At 35.7% G+C, this 15,234-nt stretch overlaps 1 protein-coding gene across 2 annotated transcripts; it reads right to left on the minus strand.

Moving 5' to 3' along the window:
- Positions 1-635: 635 nt before the first annotated feature.
- TWF1 (twinfilin actin binding protein 1) lies at positions 636-14,910 on the minus strand. Of its 2 annotated transcripts, none has more exons than XM_037061075.1 (9): positions 14,798-14,910; positions 13,081-13,155; positions 11,192-11,370; positions 7,632-7,727; positions 6,355-6,459; positions 4,643-4,768; positions 4,225-4,375; positions 3,973-4,094; positions 636-2,678 (listed from the first exon to the last, which is right to left on the minus strand). In XM_037061075.1, the coding sequence occupies exons 1-9, from the start codon at positions 14,820-14,822 to the stop codon at positions 2,508-2,510; spliced, it is 1,050 nt and encodes a 349-aa protein (XP_036916970.1). In that variant the 5' UTR covers positions 14,823-14,910; the 3' UTR covers positions 636-2,507. The 2 variants fall into 2 exon arrangements, with proteins under 2 accessions (XP_036916970.1, XP_036916971.1); XM_037061076.1 differs by having other exon boundaries at positions 13,081-13,158.
- Between the last annotated feature and the right edge of the window lie 324 nt (positions 14,911-15,234).

Genomic DNA, 15,234 nt, shown 5'->3' on the forward strand with positions numbered 1-15,234 from the left:
TGTTAAATGAATAAGCTGGTTTCTTAAGAGGTTAGTGTCAGGCACATTGGTTACCCTATCATATTGAGCTATCGTATTTTTTTCGACTGTAAGATGTACTCCCCGCCCCGTTTGGGAGGAAAATGGCGGTGTGTCTTAAGAGTCTGAATGGAGTTTACCCAGCTCAGTAGCAGCGGAGCGGGGGAGGCTATGTTATTTATGTTATTAAATATTTTACCACATTTTTTGCTTCAAAGATTTTTTTTCCTATTTTCCTCCTCTAAAACCTCGGTGCATCTCACGGTCCGGTGCATCTTACAGTCCAGAAAATTTAGTACTTCTTTCACCGCAGGAACTGCGCAACTCAGGCACTTGCGTTATCACCGCAGCAGTGGGAAAGGTCTCATCTACGTTAAGTACTCTTCCTACAACCTGCCCAGGTTTCAAACTTCCTGAAATCCTTTTTGGTTTAGACAGGTTAACAACAAATGAACAGATGAATGGGCTATCTAAGTTATTGCCAGGTATTGCATTATGCAGAATTATACAAACATTTAAAAAAGTTATACTAGAAAACCAACTTAGAACACAATTTAAAGAGAAAAAAATTTATTGCAATATAAAACGCACTTATAAAATGTCCACAGAAGACATAATTCTTCAATGCTATATAAATTTATTGAGAATATTTTATTCACCTTCTATTGTTATGATGATACCACCTAGAATATATTGTAAACGATGAATTATATTCTCTAACAAACGCATCGCTGATTTTCAACAAGTATCGGTTTAATAATAATTAAGACCATATAATCACATCTATGCTCTGGAATGTCCATTTATTTTCATGTAGTGTGGTGGAATTAGAGTATAATTGCACATGAAGGGTAGGTACAGAAAAACATTCACTATTAAATTATCTTATGCCTTCATGACAGGTCAGCAATCTTTCTGGCTAAAACTACCAGCTTCAGGATTCTCAGCGCAGGAATTTGCATTAATGTTGTGTCTACCTGTGCACCCAGGAACAACTTAAAGTGTATCTTTAGTAAACAAGTGCAACATTACTGCTGATTATTTTGCATGTTTCAACATTATAGTCTGATTATTTGTAAACAAACAAAACCCCACACAAATACTCTTAATTCTAGGAAAAAAAATCTGCCAAACTATAAGTAGTTCTAATATGCTTCACTTGAACACACACCAAATTTCTAAAAGGTGCATACATTACCTTAGACAATAAGGTGTAAAAGTGTTTCATACTTTACATTACGAAATGTGCATTTCTGATATTGTTTTATGCAGCATAAAGTTTAAGTTTAGATCAAAAAATTATAAATCTGGATCCCCACAGTTCATTCAGAAAACACCTCCAAGTCATGGCTCTCACAGCAGGTTTAACAGATTAAACGTGATGAAGTGTTCTACCTTCCTCTGTTCAAGTATCAAAGAAAAATGAGGCTCAAAATCTTTGTAGGATGTAGGTGAAAATGCAAAGCTTTAGAAAACAGTTAAAGGTGTTTTGAAATAACAAACTGAAACAAGATTCTTAAGCGTGTATCTGTCTTGGGCTGATTAAGTACTGGGACTTTAAAACAATTTGATTAAACATGATATCTGCTCAAAACTGATAAAGCACATTTGCCTATAAACATATTTTGGAGAGATATCAACCTTGATGTTTAAAACTTTTTCAGTATTATTGACTTTAAGTATTACTTGCTTTTGAATTATATTAATATTCAACTGAGCATAAATACTTGGCCTCATACTACTTACAATAAAATGACTTACTTTAGACACAGAAATTTTTAAAGCACTAGAAAGAGAAATCCCTAAAGCTGTATAAATGTGTCTTGCAATGAAATGAGAAATCCTGCAGTACAGAAAGTATCTTGTACCCTTAAGGTTTCAGAGTGAGCTGATCTTCTTAAATTTTATGCCATTTAAAAAACCAAAAAGTCAAAGGAAGACTGCTACAATAAAGCACTGTTTCTAAAAGTTGCAGGTATGATCCCATTCTGAGAACAGTGCTCCTCAAAGTAAGCAACTTTCCACTTAGGCACGCTGATTTTCAGCTTAGAAAGTCTAAGCTGGTTCTTAACATATTCCGTAAGTAGTATGAATAGTTTAAGGTCTTTCTCCCTTAAAAAAAATTGATGTCTCAGTAAAGAGTAATAAGAAGTATACCTTATTTTCAGACATTAGACTTTCTGGAATTGGCCCATCTGTAAAAAACTTTAATAAGAATTATGTGAAAGTGTAGAATCATCACTCTGTGAAAACAGTGTAACAAAATTAAACATCACTGTGTTGAAACTTTTCCTAGCTTTAACTCAAAAATAGAAATCATGAAACTTCTACAACATTAATTTTAAAAACACACAGAAGTGAAAAGTGCTATTTTTCAAAAAGTACAATTTTTTTCCTTACTACATTATCAACATGGAATGATTTCAGTTCTCCTGTACTAAAAGCTGGACTTTTAAAAAACTAGTATTGTAGTACCTAATATAGTGATATTAATCAGTAGTGGCCTCAGTTTCAGCTGGACCCCTTATTAGTCTTCGAATTCCCCTTTTTCCTGCAGGACCTTTTGGTTTTGCAAAACTTTGCTTATGTGCATGCTGCTTGGGGTGTACTTCTTCATAAAGGAAGTCTGCGGTCAACTCATCCCCATTGTCTATCTCTATCTGGAAGAGACAAGATTAATAGAGTACTGCAAAATGAGAAAGTACAACATGCAAAACCTGTAAGAGCCAGTTGTCAAGTGTGAATGCTCACAAATAAATATATAATACCCATTCCAGCAAGACAGAATCAAAGACCACGTGTAAATAGTTTCACTTTCATCTTTTTGGAGGGAGGAAGAGGAAGCACTGCTTGAATATACAATTAGCTATAACTTCTTTCTTCTTCAATTTAACTAGCGTTTAAAAGTTTGTGCCACCACTTTAATTCTCAAGTAGCTCTGCTTTGATACACTATATTCAAGAAATATTACTTATGGTTCCTTATCACCTAGGTTACTTAAAATCACTCTCGGACAGGGTTAGCAAACTTTGGCCTGCAGGCCAATCTAACCCAAGAATGTGTTTTATAATTTCAAATAGTTGCCCAAACAGAATAATAAAACAAGGAAGAATATATGCCAAAGACCATCTGTGGCATGACAGAGCCTGAAATATTCACCATCTGGATCTCTTGTAGAAAAGGTTAGCCAGGACTTGCTATAGAAGGTGCTTCTTCAGAACTTAAAAAGCACAAAAGGTTCAGTACCTAAAATACCCGTAGTGTGTAAGGACTTGTGTTTTCAGAGTTGAAGGTCTCAGGAATAAACCATTTCTTTGCCCATGCCTCACCTATATTTAAGAAACTAAATTTAAGAAAATTGGTAGCTTAGCTCCTAAAATTCAAATGTTTATGCCGATTCCCCCCTTCCCTGGTAAATGGATTCTCAACCATCCCATGATTCGATTATAGGTGGAGACTGTAATTCCTTACTAACAACAAGTCTTGAGACAGTCCCAAGAGTGTAGCTCTAGCAGTGCTGTCCAACAGAATGTTCTACAGTGGGGACATATTCTCTACATTCTGTACTGTCCAACGCGGTAGCCCCTAGCCACATGCCACTAATGAAGACCTGAAATGTGGCTACTGTGATTAAGAAACTGAATGTTAAATATTATTTAATTTTAGTTTATATTGAAATTTAAACAGTCACATGCAGTTTGTGACTACATATTGGAGAGTTCAGACCTCTAGGGAGATTGGGGATCATGAAGGAGTGAAGAATATCCCAAGGATTTATGATGACAACAAGAAAAAATACTCATAAGTCACAAAAGATCATGAACTACATGGAAAAGACAATAAAAATCTAGCAAAAACTGAAACATTTTTAAATAAGCAGGTAAGCATTAGATAAATACACTGATAGATATATTACTTAAAATAAATTAGATGGACAAACAGGTAGGTAACTACCTTTCTGATGACATCCATCTGTAGTTGTCTCTCTACGATGTCTAGCAGTGGGCTCTTGCAGCTAGAATACAGCATCCGTTCTCTTATACTGCATGTGTACCCAGGCATTGAATAAATAAAAACTGTAAGGTCAAAAACAATAAATACAATTAGCAGCATATCAACTAAAGCAAATACCGAACCTCAAAAAACTATAACTAAGCCTTCTGAGCAAGCAATAAGCAACATGTTAAAACCAAATGTGTCATATACCTATGGACTCCAAATAGTCTCCTTCATGGGAGTGTTTATACAGAAAGAAATGGTAACGTGCTGAATCCTTGGGAATCCTCTTTGGCAAATCTTTTAGTTCTGTATTTGTTGTGTTGGCCAAAATGATAATTTCATTTTTTATATCTATTTCCTGTCGATAAGAAATAAAATATGCACATTAAAACAGATTGGGATATTTACAATTTATAATTAAAATACTAGGAGAGAAGGGGAAACTTACATAAGTTTGACTTTTTCCCATGAACATACTATACATTGCTTTTGTAGTTTAAAAATACAAATAAAAATACCCAGGAAACAAATAAAACAATTTTAAATCTACTAAAAATAGACCTCCTATAAGCCGTAAGCTACCCAAAACAGCAGTCATTTCATAATCATCATGTCTCTTTCTTACCAATTGCACATAGTTGAGCTGTCTGTTGTTCAATTTTTCCAAAGCCTGAAAAGCTTCTCGAGAAATAGGAAAGGCTACTCCTTGCAGTGTTTGATGCTTAGTGTCCACCCCCACGTCAGTCTGTACCTAGGTACAACATATTCAATGTACTGATGAATTTTCAGCATTTGGCAGTGGCTTATGGCAAAGATAACAGAACCCAGCTTCTACAAAGTGGTCATTCCACCCCTGCCCATTTCAATGTAATTAAAATTAACACTGAAAACACTACAAACTTCAAAAGCAAATACTTCCCATTTGTTAATGTTCTGCTAGCACTCATCAACATGCACAATGTGTGGCACATCTTATGAAAATGCTGGGAGTGAACTAGGTGTTAATGGTGCATTTGGGGGTTTTTGTTTATGTTGGGCACCACTGCAATGCAGTACACAGGCTCTCTGAATGTCTTCAGATTACACCTTAATTATTAAATTTTACTTGGTAAAATTTATAAATAGTGATATATATATATATATAATCACATATAGAACTTTACTTTGTTCTACTAGACATAAAATGAAACACAAATACCATGCACTGAACTGAAAAAAGTACAAACAGTAAACAGAGACACAACACAGCTCAAAAAACTGCAGAAGTTCCAGACTCAGAGCTTGCATTACGAAGAACGTGGGTGTACAGGTACTGGAAGAAGAGTACTTCAAGAAAGCTTTCAATGCATATGTTTAAGACTTTTATACTTAATAATGACTAATATAGGTTCTCATTTGCAGTGTTGCAACAAAAAGTCAAATAGAAATTTTACTTTAAAAAAAGAATGGAGATTCTACAGCATAGATGGTACTGGATAATGAAAACATCATAAAACATATGCAAGTGCATACCCCAATACGATCCTCTGGGTTCTGATTGCAAGGAATAAAACAAACTATCAAACTTGTAAAAAAAATCACAGAAAAACCCCTACTCAAATTATTTGAGTTAAAGTAATATAAAAATAGATCCTTGCTACCAGGTTAATATTTAATAATACTTAATCATTTTCCAGACTAATTTCTGTTAGTCTGTTCCTCAAACTAGTACATGGTAGTTTATGCTACTTGTTCTTTTCTATAAATTCCAGTAGAAATACAGTAGCTTTTATAGCTTGTGACTAGAATGGATGCAGTAAACACATTAAAAATTGAGAAGCTATAATATGGATGGAATTTATTAACTTGAGCATGCTAAACAAATACATTCATATTTAAACACCATCCAAGTAATGTTCACAGAAGCTAATATAGAGAGCTTCTAGAACTCTTCAATATCTCATTGCATCTATATTTTATTTTCTTTAGTCATCACTATTATCCAAAATAACATAAAACAAACCGGCTTCAGGCAACCTCATTAGATACAATATTCTAGGCACTAAATGGATAACACACTTTTTCCATTATTTATAGTCAAAGTACTAAGTTAAAAGCAGTTGTCCTAACAGAAAGATTTACTATTCTGTCACATATATTATAACAAATGAAAAAAGCTATGTATGAAATTGATGGGAAGTTCCTGAAAACACATTCAGCATACTCTTCTCTCTAAATATAAATAGAATAAATGTAAGCTACCTAACCTACTTATTGTCTAGTTATCTCTATATCTATTAAATAAAAATATATTTCACACACTTAAAACCTCACAGTAGTTTCAAAACGGTAATTTACCTCATTTATTTTAATCTGTCGTAATTCCTCCTCAGCTGCAGTCAATGGGGCCGGAGAAGACTGTGAGAGCAAATATTTTTTATATCCATGCAGTGACACATCTTCCTGTGAGCAGAGAAATAAATGCACTGCTATTATTCCCTAGAAGTCAAACCTCAGTGAGGTTACTTAGGACAAAAAAAAAGTATTAATTTAACAGAAAATATTTCAATTGAAAATAAATACTATCAATAATTTTACTATTTCTTATTTTTAATCCTCTATTCTATAGGTTTCAAAAATTTTAAGGGGAGAATCTTCTCATCATTTCCTACAGTTTTATAATTATTACGTCTTTTTATGAGTGCGGTCGTGGTGATGGCCAGCCATGTGACAAACCCAATCATAGTTAAGTCTAAAGGACAATTATCATTAACCTTCTGGGGAAGCCTGTCCTATAGTAATTTAATGATCAACATATTCAGATTCTGCATTCTTATTATACTGACATAATCGTTGTGTAATTATTCATAGAAAATGATAGTTCTTATTTCAAAGAAAAAAATATTCCAAAGAGGTTCTCTTTTCATCAAAATTTTGTGGTTTGGAAAACTGAGGACAGACTTGAGAAACCAGGCTAACTAATGGTGAATAAGCAAAGTATTCCCATCTGACCTTGTACTTTATATAACAGGTTATATTACTTTCTAAATCAGAATAAAAGACCTAGGCAAGACAAAAACAAAAAAGACCCTGTTCAAAACTATATTTCAATTTCCCTAATCTGTGTGTATATGTATAAATACACGTATTTATATGTAAATTTTATAACAAAGTAAAATTGTAATCATTTAACTAAATAAAATATATTAATCAATCAGTTAATTACCCCAATTAACTACTAAATCAATTTACCTATCTCAATATTCTAATTTAAATAAAATAGTTACTGTTCCCACAACATGGGTATGAATGCCCATAGTATCTAAAAATGACTTTATCACTCTCTTATTTTATGAGCCTATTTCCCCACCATGAGAACTAAGGGGTCAAACTAAATGAGGGGGTTGAATCAGTGCATCTCTAAGGTAAACTCTAGTTTTTGAAGTCTAACAAAGGAAATTTCAACATATATTTTAAAGAGTTAAGTGCAATGTTTCAGTTAACTTACTTATCATATGAAATGTAACAATATTTTCTCTCTTATGTTACACATTCATCAGTCTGAACTCATATCAATTACCCATTACCTAGGAGTTTTTCCACCATGCGTAATTATAAAAGTGTAAGTTTTGTACCTTTACTGTTCCAAATACTTCATCTTTAATGTGGCCACCTCCAAACTCCTTTTTCAGGGTTGCTCTTGTTGCTGCATACAACATTTTTTGACGAACCTATTAAGTTGTGAAAGTTTTCTTAGAAGTTTATAGATAAAAAGTTACCATAACAAAAGAAAGCACTGTCTGAACATATTAAAATCTTCAAGCACATTGAATAAATAAATAAAATAAACTGTGATAAAGCTGAAATCTACTGACTATAATACACTAAAGTGTGTATCCACAAACAAACATCCTAACATTAGAATCTAAACTATCAATAGCTATTCAGGTAGATTTCAATTTCTAATATAGTTTTCAAAAAGTGGGGAAAAATATCTAAATTTTAAAAAATACTCATTTTCAAAGCATAAAATGAGTTCAAAAATAAAAAAACTACTTAAAACACTATTAAAATGAGGAAGAAATGAAGTAACCTTGATACTGATGTTTTACTGAAAGTAAATCTATAATAGATATTATTAAGAATCAAATTTCATAACCTGTCTATGACATATATGGCATATACCATTACCATACATATACCCTATATAATACCACTATATATAATTATATGTAATTATAATTTAATAATTATATATAATTATATGTAATTATAATTTAATAATTATATATAATTATTAAAGGCTCTATTAGCATGCATGGAAAACTAAAGAAAACTGTTAACCAATAGAAATCATTACATAATCTTACATGGTCAAATCTAGTATTTCTTTCAGATAGGATATATGAAATTAAAAAAGAGAGAATGGTTTTTGAAAATGATATATAGATAATTTTAAAAATTAGTTTTCTACAAGAAACAAGAGAATTACTCTGAAAAAATACTGGCAGTATTCATATATTAATTTTGTCTTCTGTTCTATTTAGTCAATCTATATAGTCAATTATAACTTTACAAAAAAAATTGTTGTGTATCAAGCCCTGGCTGGTGTAGTTCAATGGATTGAGTGTGGGCCTGCGAACCAAATGACGGTGGTTCAATTACCGGTAAGGGCACATGCCTGGGTTGCAGGCCAGTTCCCAGCAGGGGACGCGTGAGACGCAACCATACATTGATACTTCTCTCCTTCTCTCCTTCCCTTCCCCTCTAAAGATAAATAAAATCTTTAAAGAAAAAAATTGTTGTGTATCACTTGAATGGCAGCTATTCATAACATTTAATAAAGGACTCCCGGTCAATGTGGAAGCACAGGTACACACAAATCACTTCCTTGTGCAACTACAAGAAGGACTTACAACTAAATATGTCAGAAAATTCAACTGTATGAAGACCAACAACCAAGGATTTAAAAGCTACATTCATCCAGATGGTAGGAGAGGTGGAGACAGGTGGAGAGGCCAAGAGATGCAGTGTGGCCTGGTGTGGTGCGGAAAGGCAGCAGCAGCAGTGGAATGGGCATGGGCAGTCCCACACTCACATGTGGTGGATAAAATCGAGAGGGATACCTTGGGAGCAAGGGGTACCTAGGGAGCAAACACTCGCAGCCCGAGTCCTGACCACACTGCCAGGGTCCCAGTGCCAAAAAGATAAATCCCCATAACTTCTGGCTGTAAAAACTGGTAAGGACTGGGGCTGCGGAAGAAACTACTGAATTTTCAGAAAACTTCACTTAAGGGGCCCGCACAGTCCTACAACGTATGCAAACCCACAACATATGCAAACCCTCCCACTCTGGGATTCAACACCAGGTCAACAGCTAGGACAGCACCAGTCACATACAGGGAGCAGATGAAGTGAGTAGAAACAGGTGAATGCTGGGTAAAGCCCCAGAAGCCAAGCAGCAGCACTGTCCCCAGTCCAAACCCTCCCCCAACACAGAGCCACAAAGCAGTGAAGCAGGTTCTCCACCCTGAGATTACCTACAGCTCCACCCCACACAACTTACAGATGCCTTTTACAAGGAGTCAAAGCAGCCCTACCTAATACAGGAACAAACGCAGGGACAAAGAAATATGAGACAAAGAAGTATGGCCCAAACAAAAGAACAGAACAAAACACCAGAACAAGAATTAAATGAAACGGAGATAACCAACCTATCAGATATGGAGTTTAAAACCTTGGTGATCAGGATGCTCACAGGATATACATTGAGTACAGCAACAAAATAAAGGAAGAAATAAAAGTTACAGTAAATGAAATAAAGAAAAATCTGCAAGGAACCAACAATGAATGGATGGAAGCCAGGATGCAAATCAACGATTTGGACCAGAGGAAGAAATAAACATTCAACCAGAATAGAGTGAAGAAACAAGAATTCAAAAAAAAAAAAATAAGGATAGTATAAGACTCTGGGACATCTCTAAACATGCCAACACCCAAATAACAGGGATGGCCAGAAGAAGAGGAAAAGCAAGAAACTGAAAACTTATTTGAAAAACGAATGAAAGAAAACATCCCAAATTTGACCAAGGAAATAGACATATAAGTTGAGGAAGCACAGAGACTCCCAAACAAGTTGTACCCAAAGAGGACCACACCAAGACATGTCATAATTAAAATGCCATAGGTTAAAGATAAGAGAGAACCTTAAAAGCAGCAACAGAAAAGCACAGAGTTATCTACAAAGGAGTTCCAATAAGGGTATCAGCTGATTTCTCAAAACAAACTTTGCAGGCAAGAAGGGACTTTGATACTTCACAAGAAGTATCAAAGTGATGAAAACCAAGGACCTACAACCAAGATTACTCAATCTAGCAAAGCTATCGTGTAGAATGGAGGGGCCCATAAATCACTTCCCAAACAAGGTAAAGCCAATGGAGTTCATCACCAAGCCATTACTACATGAAATGTTAAAGGGACTTATTTAAGCAAAAGAAGATCAAAACTATGAACATTAAAAAGGCAACACACTGACAACTATAAAAAACTGAATTAAAAAAAAAGGAACTAAGCAAACAACGAGAACAGGAACAGAATCACAGGTATGGAGATCATTTGGAGGATTATCCATGGGGAGGGGGAAAGGGGAGGCTGAGGGAAAGGGAGGTTGATTAAGAAGCATAATTGGTAGACAGAGGAATGTTAAAAATATTATAGGAAATGGGGAAGCCAAAGAACTTATATGTACGACCCATGGACATGAACTAAGGGGAGAGAGATTGCTGGAGGAAAGTGGGGTACTGGGCCGAGGGTGGGAAAAGGGGAACAACTGTAATAATATAATCCATAAAATATACTAAAAACAAAGAAAATGTTTAATATAATGTTCAATCAGTTCTCAGAATTATTACTCTTAGACCAAAGTTTGCTTCATACTTTAAAGGTCCACAGTTCTTTATGGCTGCTACAGATTTTAAGATTTTAAATCAATAATTCTATCCATTTCAAGTGCAAAACTTCTAAATCTAAGCACATCACCCCTAATTTCATATTACCAATCTAAGGATTTTCTCCATGATCATTCCCTTCTATGAGAAATGACTGTTGCTTTTTAACTTTCTGTTAGCCTAGGAATATTTCGGAAACAAAACACTGCAGCATTTAATGTTAAGCAAGTTACAAAAAAGCTACTTACATGAGAATGATCTGGAGACCATGCAATGAATATCCATTCATATCCCTGGGCATTCTGAGAATCCAACCTGAACAATATATAGCATGGCTGTTTGTCCTCCAACAGCGGCAAAACAAAGGAATCATAATCCTTATCCCAGGCATCTGAAGGCTGACTGCATGATCCAATCACAAGTTTCTCTACAAAGAACAATTTTTAAAAGATACATAAATGATATAAAATAACAAATGAGAGAGTAAGAAAGAATAGAAACATACATTTATAATTATTTCCTAATTTCTATTATTCACATCAAAAATTTGAAAGGAAAATGCTTGCTATACAAAAAATAATTATGATATAAAGTAGTACTAAAAGCATACAAAAACTTTATGATTAGCATGGTTAAAGTAATATTATATATTAAAAAACACAAGGAACTGATAAAAATGATCATAAACAGATGAGCTGATGGTTGAAGAAAAGGTGATATTCAGGAGATATTCTATCTCCTAAAACGCTTATGCTGTAAGTTGCCAACAAAGTATATTTGAGTAAGTGTACCTCTCAGAGGATAACTTCTGAAATAACACTGAACTGTACAGTAAGAAATATTAAATAAAACGAGATTTAGCTCCTCTTTGGCCATAGCGCTAATGATTTAAAACTTCTCCAGGAGCATCCACTGGTGAAGCCACTTTAAGGAACTATTTGGGAGACTTGAAGAATAGCGTGAATGGACTCCGCAGAGAGAATCTCTTGCACATATATGCAAAGGTGTTCCCTGAAGAACTATATAATAGCGGAAACTGAAAACAGCCTCAATGTCATCAGTAAGAGAATGGGCATGTAATATGTGACACAGTCACATGATAAAATTCTATTCATATTAGTAGCAGTTATTAAAATGAGATGGAAGTAAGTTATATTACTTATTCTTTTGAATTTCCTTATTTAAATTTTTTTCTCAAAACAAACATAAAAATAAAACCAGAACATAGTGATTTTGGAAATAGTGTCATTTTCCTTCTGTAGTGATACTTTACCATTTCACATAAATAGTGAGTTAGGAAGTAATGGCATTTAAAATTTTAGCTCAGTATTTCTAAAACATGTTGCTTTACAGTATATGTTTTTTCCTATTCAGTGTGGCAATATATGTAGAACAACTCCATATTTTCAAACTATTCTGGTATTTTTAATATATAAGTTGAAAATAGCAAATTTACTTTCAGTTTATGAGAGAACAAGTTATTTTTCTAAAGTAAAATATTTCAAGGTATTTAAGAAATTAGGCCAATGGAATATTTTAACACTGACTTGTGATTAAGTAGCTATAAATTGCTCAAATTCAATTCTAGAAGAATTAAGAGTCTCCCACCCAATTTTTCCCTGTTTACAGACTTTGAAACAATCAATTTAAAATTTGTTACATTCTCATAACTTTTTCCCAAAAGAAAGGGAAATCATTTTTACAGCATACAGTGCAATCAAGTGGAGAAAACAGGAGAGTTTGAAATCCTTTGCTTCTACTTCAAAACTAACTTTTACTGAACAACAATTCATCAATAACTTTTTTCAGATAATCACCTGTTTACTGATTTCCATTCCAGAGATGAAAGCACTGACATTAGAAACGGATTGCCATGCAGAAACTGAGACAAAAAGTACAAGAGGACATCATCACACCAAAAAACAACACCTTTCTCTTTCCCTGATACTCAAGTTCAGAATTCAGAATTCAAGCAGGGGGCCGTGCAACATGCCCAAAATGTACAGGATCCAAGTTACTTAAAGGCAAGCTCTGAACTTGCTTCACATTAACAGCTCAAGTCACTGACAACTTAGAAGTTTAAAAATGTAACACCCAATAATCCAAGGACAAGCAATAAATAAAAATGTTAACTAACCATTTTCAATAGATATTTTCAGAAGTCGGTATTTTCCATTTCTTGCTCTGGCAAAGACATCTTTAACATCTTCACTTGCTGTGGAAAAAGAAACACAAACCTATTTTTTACACTTGTATGTTAAAACTCTCTAATGCTAATTAAGTGAGGAAAAATAAACTACAAAGAAAGCAAAATATCTTCAGTATGTAGCATCCTCTTATCAGTAATTTAAATTAAAAACTTAAAGGTAAAACATAGTGGACAGTGTATACAGCTAAGAAATATAAATATATTTTAAGTATATTAATATTAATTCTAATTTGTTTTAGCTAGATAATTCCATACAGAAATAACACTGCGAGTGAATATATTAAAAGTTACTCAAGCCCATTAATGAATAGATTACAATTTTGTAAAACACCTTTATTGTTTCTTTGAAAAATGTTGAAAACCTGCTTTCCTATTTTAGTCCAATGTCAAGCTTATGATAAACCAAAACACCTTCATCAATTCATTTTGTGTATTTTCACATTAAAAATAATATTAAATATCAGATATCCTATCCTGGTTTTTAAAAAAGTCAACAAAACACATTCAGCTTGTACTTCTGGTTACATTTTTCTAACTTCTATTTCTCAAAATGCTGGAATAAGCTCATTGAGTAAATATACATTTAACAATCTAAACCTTGTGCTCTTATTAAAGCTTCAGAAAGTTTCGTTCTTGGGTTGCAAGCTGGACGCCAAGAACCACTATTTCAGTAGTGCTTGCAATAAGCTCAAAAGCTACATATTAAAATGTAAAAAACTAACTCAAACAAAAACAACGCGTTTAGATTTGAGACTATTTTGACTACGTTTGTGTGTGCTGGGCAGGTGTGGGGTTCTGTCAACGACCCTTAAGAACAAAACACAATGAAATGTTCATCTAGGGAAAAGATTCGTTGTCTACTAACAGGAAGAGTTTGTGTTAATATTAGAACTCATTAAGCGATCTCAAGTAACCCCGGGACATATTATTTGATCGTGATGAGGTGAGCGCTTCCAGACTGCCCATTTTCAAACAAGGGATGGAAGTGAGGTAGGTATAATTGCACATTCAATTGCCTGCACCGATAATTAAAGGCAGCCACACAGATCAGACTTCCCAGTTCCCTGGGGAAGTACCAAAAAAAAAAAAAAAAAAGACTAAAACATCCCCTACTCATCATTTCAGAATACATTTCATATTCCAGTCTTGGGAGAAAATGCAGAAGAGTATGGGACCTGTTAGTATAAATGAAAAACATTCCAGTTTTTTTCTTTTTATAGTCAAAATCCTTTGAGCCTTAAAAAAGAAAAATTCTCCCGTCTCTCGACAGCCAAAGGCACAGTGGCCTCCGTCTTCCCGGGTCTTCCCTACCTGATGAAAAGGGGGAAAAGTTGGGCTATTTCTCGGGGACAGTGGAAGGCACGCCCCCTTCACCCAGGCCGCCTCGGAAACCAATTTCCTCCGCTCCTGCAAATTTCAGGTCCGTTTGCGACGTGGTAACTGCCGGGCCCGGGCTGGGAGGGACGCAGGCCGGGGAGCTCTCGGGACACCAGAGCTTGGGAAGGCGCAAAGGCCCGGCTCACCCCGTGAGACCGACTCCCCGCGCTCCCGGCCAGACTTCTGCCTTGCCCGGCCCGCAACCCGCACGGCTCGCCCGCGGCCTCCCGGGAGTCCCTTCCCCGCGAGACCCACCGGGCACCGTTACCTTGGATGCCGGTCTGATGGGACATGGCGGCGGCTGTGGGCTCCCGGGTCCGACGCTGACTACAGCCAGCGGCCCCGGCCGGTGACTCCAGGAAGTGGCAGCTCCTTTGCCGGCCCAGAGCGTCATCAGTCTGCGACCGGCGGCCGCCCGGCCGCCCCGCCCCCCGCGAAGCCAACGGCGTCCCAGGGCGCGCCTACTACGGTACCTCGGGCTAGTGTTCGGGTGGGCGGTCTGCAGTCCCACGGTCCCCCGCCGCAACCTTCCGCTGTGTGTCCGGGATCCCCGCCCTCCGCACTTGCAGCCGCTTCTCCCACTCCATCTCGGTGAAACACCACTGAGCCAACTAGGTGGCTGTGCTTGCTGCAACCCTGTCGGCACAGCCATTCACTGGTTCAGAGAAAGGATGCTCAAAAACGGAATGTAAATTTACTGAACGT

This window comes from Sturnira hondurensis, unplaced genomic scaffold, assembly GCF_014824575.4.
Source record: "Sturnira hondurensis isolate 20B ecotype Veracruz unplaced genomic scaffold, ASM1482457v3 Scaffold0013190, whole genome shotgun sequence".
Taxonomy (NCBI): domain Eukaryota; kingdom Metazoa; phylum Chordata; class Mammalia; order Chiroptera; family Phyllostomidae; genus Sturnira; species Sturnira hondurensis.

Bases quoted from the DNA above. Each gene is read 5' to 3' on its own strand.
- TWF1 (XM_037061076.1), bottom strand. From the start codon at position 14,822: ATGTCCCATCAGACCGGCATCCAAG. The intron at 11,371-13,080 runs GTTAGTTAACAT...TGTTCTTTGTAG, and splicing joins GAAAATATCTATTGAAAATG to AGAAACTTGTGATTGGATCA. The intron at 2,679-3,972 runs GTAGTTACCTAC...TGTCTCTTCCAG, and splicing joins AGATGGATGTCATCAGAAAG to ATAGAGATAGACAATGGGGA.